A 25676-nucleotide genomic window follows, 5' to 3' on the forward strand; every position below is an offset into this window, starting at 1 on the left:
TTCAGTACTGGCAGTGAATTTCAGAACGTAGCCTATGAATATAAGCCTAGATGCCGCGATCATAACGCATGTGTACAAAATGTGTCCCCTTCTCTTTTCTCTTGCGACGTTGAGTACAAATCAACGACAGAGCCAACAGACTTCTCATTTTACAAGTAGTATGATTCAACGGCTAATATAATCTATTCCTTTTTCAAACATTATAAGGAACAGAAGAATTGAGAGCGGGCTTATTGTTTAGAAATAATGTGGTTCCTTAGGATGAATCAGAAGAATCTCTTTACCTTGGAATAAAATATAATTTTAATTTTTGATAAAAATATTAAAAATCAGCTGACAAGTGAGTTTTATCGAATTGTGATAAGACTGATTGACGAATAAACGTTAGAATTGTTAACAATTCTTAGTTGTATGATTTGACAGTATTAAACACATGAGATAATTCTAATAATACATTTTAGCAATAGAATTAATAATATTTTACTGAGAAAGATAGCAATTTTAAATTGTGAAGTAAATTAATCAGAATTTGTGAGTAATGAAATTACCTGTAAAATATTACTATTAACATTTATCTGACTTTAAGTTGTAATTATGAAATTTTGTCTGATTAAGTTTTGATAATAGATCTCTTTACGTTGTATCCCTTATGAAAAAAAACACTCAAATATTGAACATCTACACTTTATTGTTCGAATTTACTCTCAAATGTGAGGATATATACTCAAATGAAAAAATATTTTTAGTATTTTTTCCGTAAGGGATGCCTGATATTTTGTGCATTTTCCTCTTTTTCTCTTTTTTATAAATATATTATTTAAAACAAAAGAGGTGCAACAGTCAACTAATAGGAACAGACTTACAGTGCGTATATATACTACCGTATGTATATATCTTATCAGTGTCGTGTGGCATGCATAGGCGCATTTTTACAAAGCAACTACGTTTTACGTAAACAATATAAACGTACTTGTGCTTCAAAGATTGATATCAAATATAACCATCGTGATCTTTTGCACGGAAATATTTGTCAACTGTACAAGATTTTATCGCACATCACCGTACAACGAAAGTAACATCGTCGTGAAGAGTTTGCGACAAAATAATAGGGGCGCGAGTCGTTCGTAGTGAGAATCGTATGTTCTTCGGGTGTTTCCATTGCACATCGTAGCAGTTCGAGTATTTTGGTAAATGTTGCTTTGACATCCTACTTATGTGTGATTTTTGCAGGTAACAAAAACTTCGATATTCTCGGTAAGTCCCGATAAATCCTTGTGCAGGAAGAATGAGAGGTTAGGGCAAGAATGTCATTTTAAATACGTCACTTATAACGAGATTAGTTAAAACATCGTTTCAACATTAAAGGTACGTGAAAAGACAATGATTTTCGTTGTTTCGAGGTTGCAAATCTTTAGAAATCAATCGCGAACTTGGGAAAGAGCTCTCATCAGTTAAATTGATGCAGAGATGTGCATTCTTGATGGTGTTGCATATAAGCACACTTTGTTAAACTGCCAAAGACTATCTGGTGCCAATCCATACTTGAACAAATTTATCAAGACGATATCAAGATATTACAAAAACTGTGATGAGTTATCGTGGTTTTGGACGAGGGAGGGGTTATGGACCACATGGTACACGTGCCAAAGGTCCATTTATAAGACCCTGTTTTCCACCTTTCCGACATATGGGTCCACCCAGACCAGGATGTCCTGGATTATTCATGCCAAGACACCCAAACAATTTTTATCAGCCTCAGTTACGCGGTAATCCACAATTTAGACCTCGTGGGAGAGGAAAAAAGTTTTACAATTATGATGATCATTTTGCTGGTCCGAATAAACTACCTATGAATCCAGATTGTGAGGAAATTATGCCATTACCACCACTACCACAAGTACCACCATCAAACAGCCAAGAAATAGAGATTGATGAAACAGATTGTATACCACAAGTTTTGCCTTGTCCTGAGGAGGAGCAGCAAGAAAATATAACTGAAACAGCAGGTCAGTTGAAGCAAGATGTATGTTTCAACAATGATGATTATTGGAATAATGATGTATCACTTTCGTGTGATACTATAGAGAATGGCTGTATAGAGAATGAAGAAAGTTTTAAGCTTAACAATGAACCATCTGAACTTGACGTAACATATAATGATTTGAAAGATGACATTGACAGAATAAATATTGATGATTCAGAGCTTGATGTCTTACAACATGCAACAAGTGAACTTAATCTTACAAGCAATATAAATAATGATGTAATATTGGGAGGAAATGTGGATGGATCTCAACTAGAGGCAATATCTGACCATCAAGTGACAGATTTTGAAAATATGGTGCCAGATAATGAAGGCATAGAAGCAGATAATGAAGGCATAGAAGGCATAGAGCAGTCTCATGAGCCAGTTGACACTTCTGACTATTTGGAACAATCAGATCTATGTGAAGATAACAATTTTGAAAATGAATTATTACAAACGGACCTTCAATGTCAGTATGATATACCTGAAGATGACAATATACAAGAACCGTGTAATCAACAGCAAGATATCCCAGAGCAAGTTGAGACACATTTAGAGACAGATGCTATACAAGAGCAAGACATGCCTGAAATACCAATCTTACAGGATATGCCATTTTCATATAATTCTGAAGATCAAAATATTATAAAAGAAAATGTACCACAAGGTGAAGAGGAACCTATTGTGAATTTAAAAGCTGAAGAAATTGTCTTAAATCCTCATCTTCAAAGAAACAATTCAAATAACAATGATTGCCCAGTGTTACAATCTACTTTAGCTAATGCACCAACATTAAATAATGCTACATTGCAAAATCAGCACCGATTGCCACGAGCACAGGAAAATTCTTTTTGCAGTGGTCCACCAAGATTGTCACCGCATACTGAACCGCAATTACCTATAGATTTTGACCCGACTTGTCCGCCACCAATGCTTTTGAAACAAGAACAACCATCTGCTTTGCCTCTGTTTCCAGTGTACAATTTGCCGCCAATGTTTAATCCTGCGGAACCACCACCGAATATGAGACATTTAATTAAGCCAAATCTAACAAATGTTCCACCATGGAACATTAGTGAAAATCAGATACCTGGCGCTTTTAATAATATAGAAATGCATAGGGATTTAAATATACCTGTAGCGTGTACGTCGCAACAGTTACCATTAGAAATGCCCAGCCAAAGTAATGTCTTTCTACCACCATCTCATCTTGATACAATGAATTTTGCTCCAGTATTTCCTTTGATGCCGGGTGGAATCAAAACAAATATGCCACCACCATTGCCTCATATACAACCAATGACTCATAGTGCTTACTTGCCTCGAGTTCCTTCGCCAAACGTCGTATCGTTTTCTGATTCAAATCTAGATATAAACAAAGACGATGGATTGAACGATATAGAGGAAGCTATGAAATTTGCCAAACAAATGACTAATATGATAGAAGAGAAAGAAGAAAGTATGATTTCCAAAAGCAGTAATTTAATCAAGCCTATTAATGAAATAGAAACTATATCCTTGCCTCCAGGAAAGCCGCGGATCAAAAGTAACAAACCAAGCAAGAACAAACAAGATGACTTGTGTAGCAAAGACGCAACATTTGAGGAGCAAACAGCATCATCGGAAGAAAATATGCAAGATGCATGTTTGAAGTCTGTGGATGACTCGCCAGTGAAAGAACAAGATCGTCCTAAAGTAATATTTAATTTAAGTAATAAAATGATAAAAGTAAATACCAACTGGCAACCAAGCACTAGCAAGACAAAAAATCCAAAAAGAAGTTGCAAAATACGTAGCGAAAAAATGAAAGAGAAAATGTTGCAAAAAAAATTACAGAACATTACGAAAACTACAGAAATGTGTACAACATCCTCAGTAAGGAGAAGAAGTGTGGGAAATACTTCGAGACAAAATGCAGAAAAAGTCAAAACTCTGATGAAGAACGAAAGTAGTGTGGTATCATCCGTAAAACAAAATGCTGCAGTATCTCGCAAAAAATTAGAAAGAAATGTAGAAAAATCTCTACGTTCTAACGTGTTGCCTCAAATGCAGAGATCACTTCGGAGTAGTGTAGAAAAGAGCGGGAATCCCATCTCGGAAGCTTCTTGGAAGAACAAAATCGTCAATCGATTTCTGAAGATGAGCAAAAACGAGATCTACAATATGGTGAACAATACTAGTCTACGGAAATTTGATGTAATAATGAAACGTCTAGTCAGAGAGAAGAAGCCTATGTTATCCTTGGAGATGAGACACGCGCAGGATGAGAAAATGAAGCGGTACGATCAACAGGAATTCATGAAACAACTGAACGCAATGTTGCAACCTGGAGCCATAGTAGATGTCACGGATTTGCCCACGGAATTTATTCATCATTTGAATGAAGTATTACAATTGGACATACCGTTGAACCATAACGATGAATTTACGGCAATCTCGACTAATCAAAGTAGTCATACAGAAATTATGAGCAATGTCACTAATGTCATAACACAAATCACCGAGAGTACGAGTGAAATAGAGGCTTCAAGTTCTAGGCCTCAGGCTTCAAGTAACATTGTCGATCAAGAATGCGTAAAAAACAAAAGTAATATATCGAAAGTGAATGACGATAAAGATGCACTAATGCAGACACATAATATTAAAATTAGCAATTATACCACGAAAGGTGACGCTCATAGCACTAAATCTAATAAATCTAACGCTAGTAGTAGATTATCGGCTTTACAACACGATCTAGATGACATATTTTCAGAAGTGACGAGGAAAAATCAAATTCCCACGGCAGCAGCTCGTAAAGATTGCAGCATGGGACTACAAAGTGGGACTGTGCAGAAATCTGACGATACGACTCTAAAGAACGTCAAAAAGAAGAACTTTGAAGATTTTGAGGAATGTGAGAAAGAAGTGTCATATTGGGAAGAAGACAGAGCACGTAGGACAGAGAATTGTGCACGTTGGATTGAAAAGTGCGATAAATGGAAGATGAAAGAGCAGGAGGATCCGCTCGCATACAGAAATCTTACCAAAGAAGAATGGGAGGCGAAATATGGAATGCCAGCGATTCAACCTACAGAACATTCTACTACTATTCCTATTATTCCTACTGCTATTTCTACTGTTACTCCTACTGTTCTTACTGCTGTTCCATCTGTTACACAACAGATTAGCATTACCGATGACATGATATCACCGAGCAGAATGCACATGAAAACTTTGTATCCACGACGCCGTTATTCGTCTGAATCCTCGAAGCATTCGCACGCAAAATATAAAACCGTCGAAGATGACAAGTACAATCGACACAGGCGACACAGCGATGAGAGGAGACAAGCCGCGGGATACTCAGAAAACAATAATGATCATCATAATAAAAGTCGAAGTAACAGCAGCGGCAGCAGCAGCAGTAGCAGCAGCAATAGCAGCAAGAGTAGTAGCGATAGTAACAGTACAAATGTTACGAAGTTACTGAGGGTGATCAAGGAGAAAGAGAAGGTCGCCAAAAAAATGTCACTGAACGAGACGATAAGGGATGAGGTGAACGCCGAGATAGAACGCGAACGAAAGCAGAAGTCGAAGAAATCACGAAAAAATCGTAAAAATGGTAAGTCACACAAGAGGACACGTCACAAGAAAAATAAGAAGCAAAAGAAGAAGTCGCGGAACTCTTCGGACACATCCTCGCAGGAGAACAACGAGGAGATACCTTTGAGATTACTGACGGAAAGTGAGATTAAAAAAGAGATCATGGACGATCAGATTACTATAAACGTGATCGTTAAAGAGGAAGTAACCACTCAGGAGGAGAATAATACTAAAGAATCCGAGCCCGCGAGCACTTCGAGTCATCGCATGGTCACGAGGAATAAAGCTACATCTTTGCCTGCTGAATCTCACAGTGGATCGGAATCTGCAATGTCTTCGGCAAGAGAGATACCAGCGACAACGGTCAGTACCATACAATCTTACATTGAAGATATATCATCGACGGCTTCACCGTCACACCTTAAGACGAAGGCACAGCTGAAACAGATGCCAGAAGCGGCTAATACGGTTGATAAACAAGTTTCCTTAAGCATAGAAGGCGGTATACCTAACGATGGTAATGTCCCCAAATGCCCCGATATTTCGAAGAAGCATCATCAGGCAGCTGGTGTAATTTGCAGCAATCAACATCAAGCAACCAACATCATCTACAGCATAAATGAGCCCGAAGTTTCATCGGTGACTAATTATTTAACAAGCCGAAGCGATGCAGCTGATAATAACGTGCAAACACTGTGTGACGAAACTAATAAGAATCCAATGCAATTAGATGTGGCAATGTGCGCCTCTATCGAAATGTCTACTGACGCTATAAGTATATCAGGCGATAAAGAAGTCTCATCTTCTCCTGACTTATCAAGTAAGGTATCGACAGTCGTCGCGTCAGCATCGCCGGTGTCAAGTGTCTCAACAGCGAGTACTACATCTCAGAAGCAAGGGACCAGCAAGAAAATTGACATAAAAACCTACTATGAACGTACGATGCAACGTCGTATCAACAAGCAGAACGAAACGAAGAAATCGACAGTAGAAAGTCCCACAACGTCTCAGTCTTTGCCATCTATACCGAAAGCTTCTGCTGCTGCAGAGACCGATGTAAAAATTAACAAATGCATATCAAGTTCTATTAAAGATCCACGATTGATTTATTCCAAAATATCAGCCGCTGCTCTGTGTTCAACGACTGTTGAAGCTAATACCGTGCAGAAAACACCGGAGAAAAATATTCAGTCGGAAGTACAGCAGACGACGGAGAACATATCTCCACAGAGCGGAAGTTTAAAGCACCAGGCGACGGATAGATCTCACTCTGTCGGATCAGCTTCGAAACACTCTGACGAACACGACAGCGCCGCTAAGAGAATCAGTAAACGTAAGTCGAAGGATGAGAAGGTATCTAGTGCTGGCATGGATATCAATCCGTCGCAAAACAACATCGCAACGACACCGACAAGCACATCATCGAAGCTCAGAAAACGTCCGGAGACTGAAGAACATACGACAGGTAAAAAATTGCACGACATTGTTCCACCCGACCCGAAGAAATTTAAAAACATTCGGTCCGAAGGCAGCAAAGAGTTGAAACTGAAAAAGGAAATAGCGAAGGCGCAGAAGATGAAGAAGTCCAATTTAGCGTCAAAATCCACGAGCATAATTCCGACAAAGGTGGAAGCAAAAAGTCAGACAACGCAAACAGAGGAGGCTGATAATACCAATGACACGAATAATTCGAATAAAATAGAAATTGAACGAACCAGACAGTCAACAGGTCTTTGTGCAAGTAAAGTAAGTCACGGTAAGACGGAAACAGAATCAGTGCAAGCTTCAGAAAACACTAACGATAATAATGGAATATTGTCGCGTAATGTTGATGAGGCAGAAAAATGTTCGTTGAACTCGAAACTTACTGAATCGAGAGACATTAAAGAAAATGTTACTAATATCGCGAGCGCTGACGCGCCAGAATGCTTATTTTCCAAAATAATGCAAAATGAAGAAGCGTGTGACATAACACGCGCAAGCGATACCGCGAGTATCAAGATTACAAGTAAAGAAAGTAAGAAATTACAGGTAAGGAAAGCCGACGAAATTTCTAACGACGTGTCCGAGTCGGCAGTACGTGACATTTACCCGCAGACCGAAGTCTCCGACAATATTGAAAAAACAAATAAGGAGAATCTTCCTTTGTCAAGTGAAAAAATACAACAACCTAACACGACGAAAGATATGAAACTTTCGAGTCAGATTAAAACTGGAAAATTAAATGAACGGAATTTGTTAAAGAATATAAATAATCCAACCTCGACCGAGAAAGGCAGTATTCCCGAGTCGGATACGATTTCTCGATTAGATGGTGTTCAAGGTAAGAAAACTCAACTGTCGGTAGGTAGGTGTACGATAAATCAAATTGACATTAGCGATACTAATGAAAATAATGTGAGACCAGATGTAACAAGCAGTACAGGCAAAGCTGCGAATATGGACGAAGATGCTCCTCTGTCCAAAAAAGCTATTAAGCTGTCGACATCTGTTGAAGAAAATTCCGCAGAACAAAAAATGGAGGAGAATGTCACTTCTCCTGACAGCGTAGGTAGTCCTTTTAAAGGATTTCTTCAGGACTCCACCATATCTTTCGAATCGCCGTTGTTTGGTATCGACATAGATGAGATGAATGCGGGTAAGGAGGACGAGTTACTCTTAAGTCAGTTTAATGCAAATTACGTGACAGATGCCAACAGTCTCGAGGAAAGGAAGCGATAGCAATACGAGACGGTGGTGTCTGTCACTAGTTTTGCTGATGGCATAAATATTAATATTGACGTAAACTTCGATATCACATTTGCCGATGTTTTATTTGCTTCAGATAAAGAATTCACGACGGATGAGAAGAACAGTAAACCCGACTTGATGGCGAACGAGAGCAGGGAAGATCGTCCGGATAAATCCTCGAGCGAGATACTCATGAGTACATTGCATGGAAATGATGTTAACACCGCGGGGAGTAATGAAACCGAGAAACAATTGATAAGCGAAAGCGGGTACGAGACGAATGTACAAGACAGATTGACTGTTGAGGAATCCGTGTTTATCAATGAGGAGGAGATCCAGGGCGAAGATTGTGCGAAAGATTTGGCAAGTAAACTCACAAGCGAAACTGACCCTAGCTTATCCGACGCGTTGGATACAGCGGCTTCAGACGAGGCATTGAGACTAACGGAAATTCCGAGTACGGAACTTGGTAATCAGATGTATTTGGAGACGAGCATAGTCGAGGAGAAAATGTCGTGCGATAAGCTACTGAGCTTCGATGCGGGCGAGCAGTTGGACAACGACATGTTTTACTTGGACGATCGTTTGCAAGGCACTACCGCGTTCGATAGCAAGGACGATGCACCGGTGCACTTCTCCGATCAACAACGAAGTCTTCAGTATGACATCACGCCGACGATCACTCCCGAAGCAATGACCGCACCTTGCTCTGATTTACCGCAGGTGGAAATACCGAAGTTAACACCGAGTAAACTTATCCAAAAGCATATCTCGCCCGACGTCTCGCCGACGGATAACGATCATCCCATTAGAATGTCAATGAATTACTCGCCGAGCACAATCGATACACCGAAAACACTGAACATCCCGACTAAAGCCGCCTTGAAGGAACCAGTGACGAATATCTTTACGAAGTCCCCCATTGATACATCAATGCCAACGGAGACGACTGAGATACCAGAAAAAGTGCAACAAAGCGAGACAAACAATCTGACTGGCCAAACACTAGCTTCGCAGTTCAATGTAGATAAGAAAAAAACACTGCCGCAAGAAATTCAAAACAGTACGACCACTGCTATGCAGGAGCTCTCTCGTGTAGAGGAAATATCACCGACTCGGCACAACGCGAACTGCGACGAAGCAGTTCTCAAGAATATTTCTATGAAACAAAATATATCGTCAACGGCAATTGTTACCTCAGAGAAAAATCCTCACTGCATTGTACTACGCACTCCGGTTGTGGAACTAAGGAAAATGAAAGAGTTAGATCGCTTGATGCAAAAGAAGACGCAGAAAAAATCGGAAAAGGTTAAAGAGGCAGTACACAAGAGTCGCAAGCGCGAAAATGCGATTTTGCACAAGCTGGAAAGCCGACGAATAAAATATCGATCCAAGTGGCCGCACATGAAGAACTTGGTGAGGAAACTCAGATTAAAACAATCTGAGAAACCCGGCAGCAGCACCAGTGAAATAATCTTAGCCAGAATGCTAGAGATCGATGCGCAGATGCTTGAGTTAACGAAGGAGAAGCTCAAGTTGCACGAATTGCTGCAGAAGGATCTTGCGTTGACTGGGAATACCGCGTCGACTAGCAGTGTGACGCCGAAAGCAAATGAAGACGATATGATTTCTACTCGATCCGATACGCCACCGAAGTCACTCATAATCGAAGATAAGGAAGTAGTTCATGCAAAATTAAACAAAACCCCGTCGTCGACGAAGCAGCCGACGAAGCAACCGACGAAGCAGCCGACGAAGCAGTCGACGATTAAAAGAAAAAGAACCACGTCTCACAGTTCGGAAGACGAGGAGATCGTGCGTTACACGCAGAAGATGAAAACACCCGTGATCAGATGGAAAAAGATACCGCGGTTGGGACAAACAGTCGCGGAAGAAGACCTCGAGGAGGAGGATCACGAAAAGGAGAAATATAAAAAGGAAAATCAGCAGGAGAAGAAAACGGAACAGCAGACGTCACCTCTTACAACCAGTGAGAAGAAAGTGAATGATCCGCTCAGCGTGCCCGAGGACGCCGTGGAGAAGCCTGAATCTAACGCTGAATCGGTGGTTCATAACGAGCAAGTGCAGTCACTCAGTACGGAGATTGGTAAGAAAGCCGAGTGCGACGTCAATACATCTCTGAAACGTGCGATTTGGCCGGACAAAGATGCGGACGATCGATCGAAGCCGCGAGATTCTGTCGAGAAAGAGACCGAGGGTACAGAGCGTTCGATTCGCAAGAGTGACATCGACAAGAAGAGCGACGCTTCAGCGCCGGCCGAGGTACCGAGGGCGAATTCCCAGTTATCGAGCACACACGTGCACAGCACGCCTGAGCCCGCGTCCATTTATTCCGACGACAGCACGTGGGATTCCCTGGTTCAGAACACTGCGTTTGAATTGCACGAGAAGAGAAAGTCCACCGGGCTCGCTTTGCTGGAAGAGACGTTCAAGAAGGAGGTTGCCATATCGCGCAAGATGAAAGCGATGGCGCGCAAGCAGAAGAAGAAGCAACTGACTAACTTCCTGAAGAGCGTCAACAACTTGACAGTGGAGGAGGAGGAGTTGCCATTGTCCAAATTGTACATCAGGAAGCTACAGCAGAAACGAGATCTTTTGGATTTGCTGGCCAAACAAAAGGACGAGCCGATCAGCGCGGTTGTCGACTCGAAAGTTACGGAGAACGTGGAGCAAGTGATAAACGCCGTTGCGGAAAATCGAGTGGATGATCTTTACGAGGCTCAATGCGAAACGCGAATTTCCAACGATATCCCGTCGACATCCAACGTCTCCGCCGTGTCGCAGTCTGACAAGCACCAGTTCTACGTCGAAGCCGAGGCGAACGCCAACGCGGATTGGCCTAACGTAGAGAAAGAAGGCACGGAGAAGATCGCGCTGCAACGGCAAGATAATAACGATATGCCCGAAGTAGATGAACCGAATTGCGCTTTCGCAGTCGTCAATCAGAGCAAGGTGTCTATCTGCAACGAACATAACGTGGAGCCCGATAGCAGCGTCACGCCCGAGGAGAGCCGTCACTCTACGGATTCCAAGCATGCGACAGATCCTGCGGCCGTCCTGCGGAACTTCGACATTAAAGTGTCCGTGCCTAAAATTTTGATAACGGATGACTTTAGTTTAGGGTTGTTACAGAGATTCAGCGACGCGCAGAGTGACGCCGCCAATAGTGGTCTGGTAGATTCTACGACACACGCGTTTGGAGTTAACGCTGAGAAACCAGAGGCGAATAAGGAGCCGCAGAACGACAAGGTTTCGCAGGACGTTCCGCAGGCGGTCGAGTCGGTTGTGCAGGATAACAACGATGAGGAAAGCAAGACGAAAGCACCAGAAGAACATCAACAGACGGTGGACGCGAACGGCAATGAACACAGCACCGCGACATGCAAATCACCAATGCAAGAGAAAACCGACAGTGCGACGAATGCGCAAATCGAGCCGCAGACGACTACCACGAGATCCGAATACTCCGACGTCACGGAGAACGAGAATCCAATCGACAGTGTTGCTCTCAATATTCGTAATAAGGCAGCAACAGTAACCGCCGAGATTGAGCGTGAGTCAGTTTCCTCGGATTCTACGAACGCAAAAATAAATACGGAGCAAAAGAAGTCGGACGCTGAGCCTGAACAGCTTTCGAACGATTCGATCGTCTCGAGGCAGGATTATCAAAATATGGAGAGCGTTAAGGAAAACAGGAGCAACTCTGAGAACAACTCACGCGCGTTCGAGGAGATTCAAGGAAAGGATCTACGTGCCGGCAGTCCTGTCTCGGCTAATACAGTCAGCGAGAAGTCAGAGGAGTCTAACGAGATGCCTACCGAAGGAAAACGCAGTCCGGATCATACCTCGTCGTTGACGTCGTCGGCCACTCTTTCGGTTAGTAAGTCGAAAAACGCGGAAACAACTAAGAGGCTAACTGGCCGCAAAAAGAACAACAAATCTATGGCACTACGGAGAAGCTCTAGATACACCAACGAGAACATGCGACTCAACAAGGACGACGATAACTCAAGCAGCAGCGGGCAAGAGTTACACGCGCATGAGAGGGATCCGGCAACACATCGCAACAGCAAATCGCCCACTAGGACGATGCACGACGATAAAAGCAACACGTTGAACACTAGGAAGCATCGTGTTACTCAAAAGTCACAAAATACGAGTACTCGGAGAACTCTCACTGGTGCCGAGTCAGAGACAAGAGTCGATGATTTGGGATCACAGCTTACCACAACGGCAGAATCCACTGCATCGAGGGACAAGACCACGCTAGATCTACCTGAAAGAAAAAGGAAACATCATACACGACAGGAAATGATGAACTGTAAAGTGACATTGGTCGACTGCAAGCATACTCTTCTGAAGCCAGATGTCAGTCCCGAAGTTCTACACAGACTTGGAATTATTCATGTGAATCCTCATGTACAAAACTATGCGTCACTAAAACCAGATATTACAGTTACTCCTGCTGCGGGCGCGGAGAAAAGTTCCTCACTGAAGTCGGACAAGCCCGACGATAAAGCTACATTCGAAGATGAAAACCAGCTTGAAATCTTACACGAAAAACTGATTACGAAGAGTAACGACGACCTCGTTCAAATGTCTATCTCGCATGAAACAGAAGTGGGCGAGCAGGAGCCAGTAAGAATGCAGTATACGGCTCACAAAGGTCCTATCTTAGACATCAAGGTGATAATCTAACAAATTAGAATCTTTGTCATGTAATTTTACACAAGACAAAAGACAAGTGCATTTTTGCTTTTTGTCTCCAGGTCTTTCAAGACTCGTTCTTAGCCGCAAGTGAAGACGGCAAAATATACAGGTACAGTAAGATGTCGAATGAGATGCTGAATATCTACAAAGGTCACAAGTCTGCTGTTACCTGCCTACTTCTGTACAAGTTGTCTGCCTCAGATGTTAATAGTGAACATATGTTCTCTGGTTCCTTAGACGGCACATTACGTTGTTACAACATAATGGTAAAATTTGTTGCTTTAGGTGCCGGATGATTTTCCATTTCAGTATATCAGATAATTGATGGGTCATCTTTCAGACCGGAACATTAGTAAAAGATCCAGCACAGATATACAGTCCGATTCAGTGCATGGATGAAGCATGGGGAATGATTTTTATTGGTACTAAATCCGGACACGTTTCGCGTTTCCATATCAAGGTAAACTTTGCTTCAGCTACATTAATATTTCGATTCTTACGATAATTAAATGTTTACATCGATATGCGATTTGTGTTTATATGTAATATATTGTTATATATTGTTTATACATAAATACATTTTATCTGCAGTCTGGCGCAGTTAAAGGAAACAGCATACAATTTTCGGAAAAATCTGTTCTTGCACTTAAAGCGACGAATGAGGGACCGCGAAGAATCCTCATTGTAGCGTCTCGAAATCAACCGATAAGTATACGAGATGCACAAACCGGTTTGTTCCTTCGTACAATTAGTGGCCAAAAGAGCCATACGGTTTACAGTTTGATGCGTCATCATAATTTGATTTATTGTGGTACGAGTAGTACATCGATAAATGTGTTTGATTTTACAGTAAGTAACAATAGCCTCCTGAACGTATTCTGAAATATAAATATTTGAATCACACCTAAAATATATGATTGCAGTTGGGTGAACAAACAATTCAGTATGATGCTGGTGTTGGCATCGTGTGTATGCGACTTTACGAACATTTGCTATTTGCAGGCTGTTATGATGGCAACATTTATGTTTTTGATACAACAGTAAGTGATGTATTTTTGCGTCAGAAAGCACTATTATGATTATATGTGTATATAATTCGTATTTTATTAAATCTGCTTACAGAATCATAAACTAGTGTGTAGCATACCTGGTCCAGGGAATATGTTATTAAGTATAGAAGTTGTAAATAATATGGTATGTATAAATTATATACAAGCTTAAATTTCTGCTTCATATTACTGCTTAATATTCAAGCTTATATTACTTTTGTATATTATATTGTAAAACTTGCATATATTTATTGATATATAGTTGATTTTTTTTCATTCGAAAATAGAGCATATTGGATTTATATATCGATCATATCCTCTAATCGTGCTTTTCTTTCAGATTATAGCAGGTAGTAAAGACAAGCGTTTACATTCGTGGCAAATGCCACCTCAAGTGCGTGCCTTGCTCTATAGTATAACATAGCACGCTTAGGAAGAAAAATCTTTACTTCAAAAATAATCAACATCGGAAAACGGAATCCAGTCAATGCACAATTCGTACGGAATGATATGGGTAGGATCCATTAGACACTTTAAAGCGTCTTAGCTACGTCTAACACTGCGAATAATATCATTAATCCTGTGCATAAAAAAGAATTCTTCAAAGCCTATAAAGCATCTAGTGGATTACACCCTGATACGATACTAGATACAAGTGATACTAAAATGAATACCACAACAAACGATTAATAAATGTCATTTTAAAATTTATAATTATCTACATTCCAGCTTCTTCGCTATAAATAGAATTTTAGATTTACATATTATCCACCAATGCTGTTAATATTATTATTGTATTTGACGATTTTATTTTGTATACAATTTTACTTCGTGCTTAATAAGTATGTGACATCAGATGCTAAATTTAAATGGTTGTTTACAGTTGTTATAGCACGGAAAAACTATTTATAGTGGAGAAGTAGCAATTTCGAAATTACTTGTTACCAATATATGCAATAGAAAGGATTACATAATAATATGTAAAGTGTATATTTGTAAAAAGTTTAGACTGAGCTGATATAAAAACAAAAATTATATGGTTTATGATTTTCAAAAATATTAGATGAAATTTTACGATTCTTCATTAAAGAATATGACACTCTTACATGAAAGTGAATCAAGCGAATTTTGTTTTGACTGATATTAAAGCTTATTAAAACACGAGACTGGTATAAGTAGCAGACATACGTACTTTTGATGATTTACATAAACTCCTGTTACACAATGTTGCTGTTCATCATTGTACCTCACAAAGATCTGTTTCTCTGTTAGCTATGTGTTTCCAAAAATATTGTACCATTTTCATTATCTTCATGTTTTTTAATGTTTAGCTTGTTACATAATCTTACAGAGGCCAGTGTAGTAACTTTAACTACGATTTTTAACCATACATAATCATAATGATTATGTATAGTTTAACTATGTAATGTCGTAGTAATATGCATATATGTTACTGTCATATATATATATATATATATATATTTATATATATATATATATAAATCATAGTTATATATGTATATGTCAAAGTATACTATACAGTGTCTATACAATAAGAACAAATGCATTAGCAATGTGATCAAGTGAATTTTAAATAATGAAATTACGAACGAGAACTTCATGCCATACTCTGACTCAGTATAAATATAGACCAAAACGTAATAATATGACAAAACAATTGGAAGTTTTAAAGTGTATCTGAAGTGCTTATGAGTATTTTGAAATATAACAAAATTTAAATAAAATTATAATAAATTCTTTACAAATGCATAATATAAAAATCTATATCGGTTTTTGTAAGTATATACTGCTCGATTTCATGATGATATATATAAATATTGAACTGAAGAAGGTACACATGTATGCGTTAAACTTGATTTCATCGCTAATTGCATTTCAATTTTTGCTTTATTGTGATGTACATTATGTGGTATGATAAGCAATCTTATTTATTAATATAACACAATATAATTGACAATATAATTTAAAGGAGATCGATACTAAATTAATCAAAGAGTCGACGGTATCAATGTTTGTGCATACGCACATGTGTAAGATGAATGGAGGTAAAATGATTCACGTTATTAGATTCATATCTTATATTTATAGTCCTACAACATGTGCAAATTTAAAATTTAAAGCAAAACGGTTCTTTTATTCAATTTTACGTTATATATATATAATATTTATGTACACTATGTGTAAATGATAAATCACGTTGTATACGGGCTATTTGGTCAAAAAGTTGAGAAATGTACAGCATTGAAAGATTACTGCCATTATATAGATTATGATTTGTCAACATTAACATTAACCCTCCATTGCGTTCAATTTCCCATATTTCCAATTAAAAATAGAAAATCAGGAGGGTTCTTAATATACAGCTTCTTTTTATAGAAGGATTGAAAAAATTAAACGTTACATTTCGTTAATCAAAATTATACAATAAAATTAAAATTATAAGTGCAATTTGAATAACATATTTTTCTCACCTAGGAAAATGTATATGATGTCCATATCTATATATCTTGTAAATGTAAATATAATTAATTTGTAATGAACTTGCGGTAATCTCTCTACATCATATTAATTTCTTAAAGTAACAAACTATAATTCATGAATAAAATTTTTATGAAAAACCTATAATTATGATATCCAGTCGCAAACTTTTCATGTAAAATCATTCTTTAAAGTATTTGAGATAATAAAAAAAGAAAAGATTTTCACGAAAGGATTAAATGATCTTTAGTTTCAACGAGTTTTGCAATGATATATCTTAATTGTCGTCGTTTTATTTCATAGTCGATAAGAGTACGTTGTTTGATGATGAACCTGTTTGATCAATATTTGCCTATAATTTTGTAAATCTCAAAGAATTGGATATTAGTTGCGCAACTCACAGATACCTTTTAGTATTAAATTATTGGGGACTTGAATAAGTACTCGCTGTTTTTTCGTGAAAATGAATGCTTTATTTTAAAAAATTAGTAAAGGACATGTCATTGAAAGTATTGTCCATCGCTAGCCACTACTTTCTCCCATCTTTCTGGCAGCATACGAATACTATGTCGAAAGAACGACTCATCTTTTGAGGTTATCCACGAATCGACCCATTTTTTGGCATCTTCATAAGAATGGAAATACTGTTCAGCCAGGCCATGAGTCATCGATCGGAACAAGTGGTAATCGGAAGGAGCAATATCCGATGAATATGGCGGGTATGGTAGGACTTCCCATTTGAGCGTTCCCAAGTAGGTTTTGACCGGTTTTGCAACATGTGGCCGAGCGTTGTTATGCTGCAAAATTACTTTGTCGTGTCTCTCCTCGTATTGCGACCGTTTTTCCTCTAATGCTCGGCTCAAACGCATCAATTGTAGTCGATAGCGATCTCCTGTGATGGTTTCGTTGGGTTTGAGGAGCTCATAATATACTACACCCAGTTGATCCCACCAAATACAGAGCATGAGCTTGGAACCATGGATATTCGGCTTTGCTGTCGATGTTGATGTATGGCCGGGCTTACCCCATAATTTTCTACGCTTCGGGTTATCGTAGTATATCCACTTTTCATCGCCAGTCACGATACGACGCAAAAAACCTTTCCTTTTCTGCTGTTGGAGCAGCTGTTCACATGTGAAAAAACGCCGTTCGACGTCTCTCGGCTTCAATTCGTACAGCACCCAATTTCCTTGCTTTTGAATCATTCCTAATGCTTTTAAACGTTTGGCAACTGTTGTGTGATCAACTCCTAATGATTCTGCAAGTTCATTTTGCGTCTGACATAGGTCCTCATCGAGTAATGCTTCTAATTCTTCGTCTTCAAACTTTTTCGGCGCGCCAGAGCGTTCTTTATCTTCAACATCAAAATCATTATTTTTAAAGCGTCTAAACCAATCTCTGCATGTTATTTCCGACAGAGCATGGTCACCGTAAGTCTCCACAAGAATTCTATGTGCTTCAGCTGCAGATTTTTTTTGAAAAAAGTAATGCAGTAAAATTCCCTGCAAATACTCTTTTCTGGCACGAGATTTGACATGTTTAACGCTATGAAAAAATGTTGTTTACACTTCGGCGGAATAACATATACTGTCACTTCGAGCCTAATGGTGGAGCTTCACGATGAAGTTGGCTGTAGTATTGCCCGATGCAAAAAGGCTAAGATAACACCATCTATCGGGAAACAGCGAGCTTATTCAAGTCTTCAATAATATCAATATAATTAATAAAATACTTAACACACATCTGAAATGTGTCTATGCCTTGGACCATTTAAATCTGGCAAGACTGTTCTTATGAAAAGTCTCCAAGGAGACGATATTGACGACGCGACTCATACTGTACCTACCAATGGGATAAATTTATTTACTGTTAAAAATGATACCGGTGAGTTCGATATGGTGATTAAAGAAATCGGAGGTAACATGGCACCGATATGGAAGCATTACTTTGACAAGGTAAACAAGAATCGCACCGAGACAGGTAAACTAATAAACGATCTTAAATAATGTTATAAAATTTGTTCCTAGATTCACAAAATAATCTATGTAGTAGATACCAGCAATCTTTGCCAAATAAGCGCGGCGGGTGTGTTGCTTTATTCTTTTCTCGTGGAGCCAAGATTGCGAAATGTTAAAGTAGCACTCGTTTTAAACAAAATGGACGTTTCGTATCGTCAGATGAGAAACGAAGCTTTGCTGATGTTGCAATACGTGCGTTTACAAAGAGAAGTGACGCAGAAGATCACCGTATTAGAGACTAGCGGTATGACCAGCCAAGGCGTAGAGGATTTACGTAGCTGGTTATTCGATCCTGACACGCTGAAAGCCACTCTCAATGCCAACAAATGAGCGACAATTGTCAATTAAACGACAAGACCTCAAAATGGATCATTCTTTTTATTTACACTCAATCTTACAAAGATATAAAGGTACTACAAATGCGAGCACATTTTGAAGTTAATTTATTAGGGGATGTTTCCCTACTGCATTTTCTACATCATATACGCATAAATTCTAAAAAATACAGCTTACATTACCATGGATGCTAAATAATGGTGCAACAGAGATTAGCGTAAAGGGTACACTAATTTTCTTGCTTTTGTATTCTTTCAAGGTTTTTCAAATTCCTTCAAAATTGCTAACGATACCGCTAACGCGTTGTAAGTTTAACGTGTACATATGAAAGAACCTCTAAAGATTAGGAGAGAAAGAGAGAGAAAACTTATGTCACACATATTACTCTCACCACTGATAATAAAAAGACAACTGTATAAACATTTTCATCTCTCGTTTATATCCTCATCTCATAGACTTTTCACAGGTTTAAAATATCGTTTATCTATATGACATACGTTTAATGTATCCTCGTCAGATCCTCAACCACTTTTACAAGATCATCCACTGTTGCTTCTTTCTTCATACCACTGCCGTCGTCAATCTGTAAGAGAAGTATAATGTGGATTGATGTTTACAAACATTAATACAAAATATTGATTCAACATATGTGATCGAATTACCATAAGGCCCATCGCGACTTCCGCCATCTTGTCGTGGTTTAAATCGAGAAAACTTTCTATCAAATCGCCGTCTATAAACCCTTCGCATTGCTCGATCTTCAATTCCGTGTTGAAACTTCTCCAGAAATTATGCTCTATTTTGCCTACGCTTTTGATCACACTGTTCAGTCGGTCCTCGAGATTGCGCAGGAATTCGTAAAAAGCAAATGGGATTTGCGTCACCAAACCGATAGCACCGCTGACAGTTCCAAACAGTACGCAACCCAGAGTAGGTGTACTTGACTCTCCCAAATTCTGCATTACCAACGAACCATGTCGAAAGACGTTAACCATGTCGCCCAAGTGAAACTGACCTACTTCCTGCATTTGTTGCCTTTCATCTTCAGAAGTTGCGGCGCTAGAAAAAATAATTCCCGTCAATATATTCAACTTACTATCTCACTAAAAACTAAATAAGAATTTGTTCTCTTTTATATATCGGACATACCTATCTTTCTGACATACAAAGAGATTGAAACAATTTTCAGCACCTAGGAAAGTATCGTCGTCTAATATCTCAATGGAAGTCATCCAATTGGGATTGTAATCTCTAGCTATTTCTTCGAAGCTGCCCTCCATGGTTTTATATTGCAATAATGTTAAAGACCTCATAAGATCCCCCACCAAGACAAAATCACCTTTAGTCTTCAGATAAAGCGCTATAATGTTGTTGAAGTGGCTACATTCAAGTCTGAGCTCTTTCTCTGCTGTCCATTCAAACAGACGTACGGTGCTGTTGATACTCGCCAGGAGTTTTCCGTTGAATTCGACCAGAGAATAACATGATCCCTTGATCTCCTTCTCGGCAACCTGTGTCAGTTTACCGTCACTCCAGTGATACAACAATATCCTACCCATCTTTGGCTCAGTCTCGTCAGGATTTATGAGTGCAGTCCCGACCACGAAGTACGAAGTGGGATCTTCACCCAGTCGCGTCGAAATCAGCGATAATGCGTACTCAGTGGGCATCAACGTGTGCGCATGCAGAACCTCAAAGGTATGTTGATCAATGATGAGGAGATTGTGAACCTCAATCTCCTGACCGATCTCGCTAGCTGTATGTCCACTGGGTTTGTTGTGCGAAGCGATGTGACTGCTGCTGGACGTGGAAGCCGCCTGGGTAGACGCAGAGTGTCTGACAATGCTGACGCCACTGCTTTCCTGCACATCGACGCGCATTGTGATAACACCGAAAGTTTGCGAGCTTTCTTGGTAAGCGATTCTTCGCGGTGACTCTCCGAGTGGTACCGTTCTTATATGCAGTTTCTGAATCTCGTCAATTGTGCCAATTGTAACAGTACTGTCAGTCGCTAACGCCAGACTATCAGGATAAGATTCCGCATTCAACGAACACATGTGATTCACTTCTTTAAGATTGACGTTACTGAAGACAAGTTTATGATTTGAGGAATAAATCACCGTAGGTCTGTCTGAACATGCGAAGACATTCGTCGTGGATAGAGAACGGAAAGTTCTCAAGACAGTGGGCTGAGTTCCCAAGGTGACTTTCTTTTTATCCGACAATATACCATTTTGTTTGTGCAAAGTAAAATAATACATGCTACCGTCACCCAGCGCGCAAAGTAAATACGTGTTACCTTCAAAACAAGTCATTAAGATGGATCTAGGTATAATCTCTCCACCAAGGAGCTCTTTATTGATCTCCTCTAAACCAGGTAAGGTCAAGATACGAACAGATATATCCGTCCAAAGACCCACAGCAACGATCTTGGCCTCGCTAATGCCATCCAAAGGAGAAATATCCAAACATGCCACTTCGTGCTGCAAGGTAGCGAACCCTTTGGGTACGATTTGATTGCATATAATCTCCATATAAAACAGATCATTTCCCGTGGCACAAAGAACCTGAGTGCCGTTACATGCTACTACACTAATGGTTCGTTTATTTTCCGGTTCCCACTCAGAGACGACGATTTTGGTTTCATGTGAAATCAATCTGGCAGACGTCGGAGTTATTTGAATAAATAGATCGTTAGTAACATTGCCCGTGTGGAACGTTTGTTCGTCTGCGACGAAACCCGGTATATCGGTCTCTTCGACTTCCTCACCGTTCAAAGTCAGAATTCTAGTCTGTCCAACAAACGATAGCACTAGCGTATTATCAAAATTTCCGCCGCCAACCTTCAGAGCCCACATGCCTTTGATTCCTGGTAAATCAATACTCGCATGTTCCTGAATGCCTATACCGTTTCTGATAATTCTAAGGGAACCTTCTTTGAAAGCGCCGGAACACGTGACCATCTGTCCTTGACCTTGTCTTTCCAGATCTACTACAGCCATATCGACGATAGGTGCGAGATTAGTAAAAGTTTCCATCGGCACGCAATAGGAGCCATTCTCGTCTGCCTTTGTAATTAATTTTATCAGCTGGGAATCACCGAGACGACTGCCGACAAATATTACGCCGTTGTCCAAATAAGTTATACATTCTGGTATACTAATTTCACCCAGCAACTCTACTTTTAAGTCCTTCACTACCTGCGTGCCATCAGGCTTCTTTTCTTGTTCCAAAAATAACATAAACAAGTGACCAGCCATGTCACCCAACAAGTATCTTAGCCCCTGATTATCTACCTTGGCGTAGCAGGTAATGGTGCTTTGCTTTATAATTGGAGGCACCACAGCAATGTATGTTGTACCATCATGATATAAAATACTCTCTTGTCCTATTATTATTGCACCACAGATGGGGGAAGGTACAGGAATGACCATCATAGCTTCTCTCTCTACATTATCTTGCCTCCATGGTATTTTTACAAACTCTTTGTCTCTCAAGGATATCTCGTGTGTCTTGACATGTCTACCATTAATGTCCTGATGAATTAAAATTAAGGTGGGATTAGCACATCCATGTAGAAAATTGACATCTTGCACTTGTTGTTCATCCATACGAATGGAAGATGCTTTAAGTTCTGGATTGTCCTTATCCAAGGGTATAATCTTAAAAAGACCATCATATAATCTAAGACCGATTACTCGTGCTTTAGGATCAATCACAGCTTTGATGCCAGTTTCAGAAGCCTTTCCAATTCGATCTGCGACATTTCCATGTGCTTTCGTTATAATTTCTATATCTTCCCCTTCCCCGATACATTCCAGAATCATAGCATTATACCGTGTTGTCAATAGAAACAGAAGATCTTTTTTTTCATGCTGAAAAGATAAATTTATATAAATATTATTATGTAACACAAACTTAAATAAATATACCTTTAGTCTAAAAATTTAGGATGATATAAATATGTTTACACCTAAATTTCGATAATAAATTTTATATGTAAATTATTTCAAGCTTGTATAAAGACCATTTTGGAAGTTTGATCGTCAACTATCTATGATATCCATATGATGCATTCAAGATAATAAAATTACAAAGCATTAAGATCTAATTGGCAGATATTGCTAAATATTGATGTCTTCCTGTGATACATCAGAGATAACAGAACTACATGCGTAAACAAAACATATAGCTGCATGTGAGCTATATAGGACTTTCTTGAAAACAGGCAATTCTCACAGCATAACCTTACCGGTGGTCTGAAGAATTTTACGACAGCTATTCTACCATAGATCCCAACTTCCTTTAAAGGTCTCAGACCCTCCGGCGTCACAAGATATATCTCCAGACGCACATTTTTGGCCAGTATTAGATTCAAATCCGTAGGTGACGTGAAATTACCTTGCAAAAATGTAGTGAAGCAATTATGCTGCGAAATAATTTTGACCTTATAATTTTGCGAGATTTAATGACTCACCGGTCACACAAGCATTAACAGCTGTCGGTTTATGAGCCGTCACTACGTAATGATGGGACATTGCTTTCATAATATATTGTCTGTACGATTGTAAATATCTTCGTAACTCCAACCACAAATTCCACTGAGCGCTGCTTTCCGTGTTTTTCAATTTATCGCGCCATGAAGTTGGTCACAGTTCAGTTTCATCAAGCTGATCCGCAAAGAGCGTGCTTCAGCCTGATTTCCATGTATTGAGTTGCACATTGCGATTGGCCAAAATTGGTGCTTTAATATTAAAAAATATATACATATATATTTTAATATCATAAGTGTTGAGAAGTATTTCGTTCACTAATAAAATTAATTTTTTTTTAATATGCCGATGCTTTAATTTTTAAGGTTTTTCTTTCGATGGAATAAAATTTAAAAAAACTTTTAAAATTTTTCTATAATTTAAGATTCTCCATAAAATTAAAAACTCCATAAAAAGTTTTGGAAATAGGGAAGGATAGATATCCTGCTTATATATATATATAAAAGACTTAAAATAATTTAACGATATTTAACGATATTTAGGAAAAGTATTGTTATTTTAAGTTATTAATTAAAGCTATCTACAAAAATGTAAAAGTATTCGAACACGAAACTTAAGATTTATTAAAAATCGGAAATGTAAAACATTTTCACATATCTTACACTTTCAGACCATAAACTAACATTTCGTCTTACTCTCTAAAACTATACAATTGTACAAAGATCATAAAGTTTCTACAATATAGTGCATCACAATCTCATATTGTATTACATACATATATATATATATATATTCATATATATATTTATATATATAGCTTACCACTAATATAATACTTCCGATGTGTAAACAATTGTACCTTTCATTTTACCTATGTATACATATACATAGGTTTGTGTTAGTTGATGGTCTGTAGACCGTCAATTTATAAATTCAGCTTCTGTAATTAGCAATACGCAAAAACAGAAAAACTTACACTGGAAAAGAAGAAAACGCGATTAACTGAATTGTGCAGAGTATTAGATTAAAGAGAAGAGACAGAAGCGACGCACAAAATACATACATACAATAAATGTGAATATAGACTTCCAAGCAGATAACGGAATAGTATAGACGCGAAAGAGTAGTTTTTTTATGGAACATTAATCCTACATTTATCGTATTGTTACAGATGTATACGCGAGACAGTCTTAAAAGAAAAACGGAGAATAAACTGACGAATTATAACAGGGTATTAAAAAATAGCCTAACGAAATTCAGCAGGTGTCAGGGGGAATATTCGAATGCCGAATAGTTATAACAAAATTGATCGGAAAACGCGTTTCTTTAGCTATTGAGACATACATAGAATTGATATAGTAGCATATAGCATGGTTTCTAGTGGGAGCTTTATAATCAAAGCTCGGATATTACTATCTCATAAGATTGCTCGTCATTTGAGCCTTTATTAATAGCAGAATGCTGATAATATAATTTATATCACTATTTTCATTTAGCGCATATCATAGCGCATATTGATAATGCCAAGATCGTGAACCAGCCGATTATTGGCTATAATTTATGAAAATTATACATGTAAATACAATTCCAGAATTATAATACATTTATAATATAGACAATTGCGGAGCGTTTATTCGTATTCTCCAAATCTTGCCAGTAACTTCCGAGCTTTGTGTACACTTTATTGCAAAACGATTTGAACACATACTTTTCGATGTATTTTGTGATATATCTACGTTCGATTAGAAGAAAAAAATTTATTATGTGAAATCTAATAAAAAACAAATCACCCTATTATCGGCTACGTTTCGAAGTCGAAAAACATGTGTTCAAACCTTACTGCAAACAAGAATACAATATCGAACGTAATGACAAAGAAGAAGTAATTCTTTTTATAATTTAAACAGAGCAACTTTTGGTTTCGCTTACAATCATATGACCGTTAGAGAGATTGGTAGGAGTCGTGCATTTTTTGAGACTGTCATTCTGATCGATATCGCAGCTATCTTCTTTACCATCTGCTTTGAAATTGTTATCTAACCTAGACTTGTAAGCATTCATGGATGTTCTTCCAGGACTCGAAAGAGAGAAACTGCATCTACTTTGGTTGCTGTTAGAACTGTCGCTGTCGCTTTCGCTGTCGACGCTAGATTCGGAGCTGGTCGGACGCAATATTTTTTCTGTACGTAATATCTCATTCTCCCGTCTT

At 38.7% G+C, this 25676-nt stretch overlaps 4 protein-coding genes across 5 annotated transcripts in view; 2 read left to right on the forward strand and 2 right to left on the reverse strand.

Annotated features, from left to right (window-relative positions):
* Window positions 1-912: 912 nt before the first annotated feature.
* On the forward strand, window positions 913-14832 carry LOC105183655 (uncharacterized). Of its 2 annotated transcripts, XM_011141933.3 has the most exons (10): window positions 913-1136; window positions 1231-7934; window positions 8019-8249; window positions 8436-13048; window positions 13132-13338; window positions 13413-13532; window positions 13664-13921; window positions 13996-14112; window positions 14195-14266; window positions 14462-14832. In XM_011141933.3, the coding sequence occupies exons 2-10, from the start codon at window positions 1589-1591 to the stop codon at window positions 14543-14545; spliced, it is 12048 nt and encodes a 4015-aa protein (XP_011140235.1). In that variant the 5' UTR covers window positions 913-1136; window positions 1231-1588; the 3' UTR covers window positions 14546-14832. The 2 variants fall into 2 exon arrangements, with proteins under 2 accessions (XP_011140235.1, XP_025156386.1); XM_025300601.1 differs by lacking the exon at window positions 913-1136 and having other exon boundaries at window positions 1151-7934.
* A 3536-nt stretch (window positions 14833-18368) lies between these two features.
* LOC105183656 (ADP-ribosylation factor-like protein 16) lies at window positions 18369-19001 on the forward strand. The gene is made up of 2 exons (XM_011141934.3): window positions 18369-18575; window positions 18648-19001. The coding sequence occupies exons 1-2, from the start codon at window positions 18369-18371 to the stop codon at window positions 18966-18968; spliced, it is 528 nt and encodes a 175-aa protein (XP_011140236.1). The 3' UTR covers window positions 18969-19001.
* On the reverse strand, window positions 18982-23689 carry pic (DNA damage-binding protein pic). The gene is made up of 5 exons (XM_011141935.3): window positions 23452-23689; window positions 23227-23375; window positions 20124-22849; window positions 19637-20033; window positions 18982-19557 (listed from the first exon to the last, which is right to left on the reverse strand). Exons 1-5 carry the CDS (start codon window positions 23519-23521, stop codon window positions 19474-19476), a joined length of 3426 nt encoding a protein of 1141 aa, XP_011140237.1. The 5' UTR covers window positions 23522-23689; the 3' UTR covers window positions 18982-19473.
* Window positions 23690-24048: 359 nt separating this feature from the next.
* LOC105183658 (protein HEXIM) overlaps window positions 24049-25676 on the reverse strand; it is a 4516-nt gene continuing 2888 nt past the window's right edge. Inside the window, exon 3 of the mRNA XM_011141937.3 lies at window positions 24049-25676. This exon is cut by the window's right edge and continues 794 nt beyond it. Coding sequence (XP_011140239.2) covers window positions 25367-25676 — 310 coding nt within the window. The 3' untranslated portion in view covers window positions 24049-25366.

Source organism: Harpegnathos saltator, unplaced genomic scaffold (assembly GCF_003227715.2).
Source record: "Harpegnathos saltator strain DR-91 unplaced genomic scaffold, Hsal_v8.6 scaffold38, whole genome shotgun sequence".
Classification (NCBI taxonomy): Eukaryota; Metazoa; Arthropoda; class Insecta; order Hymenoptera; family Formicidae; genus Harpegnathos; species Harpegnathos saltator.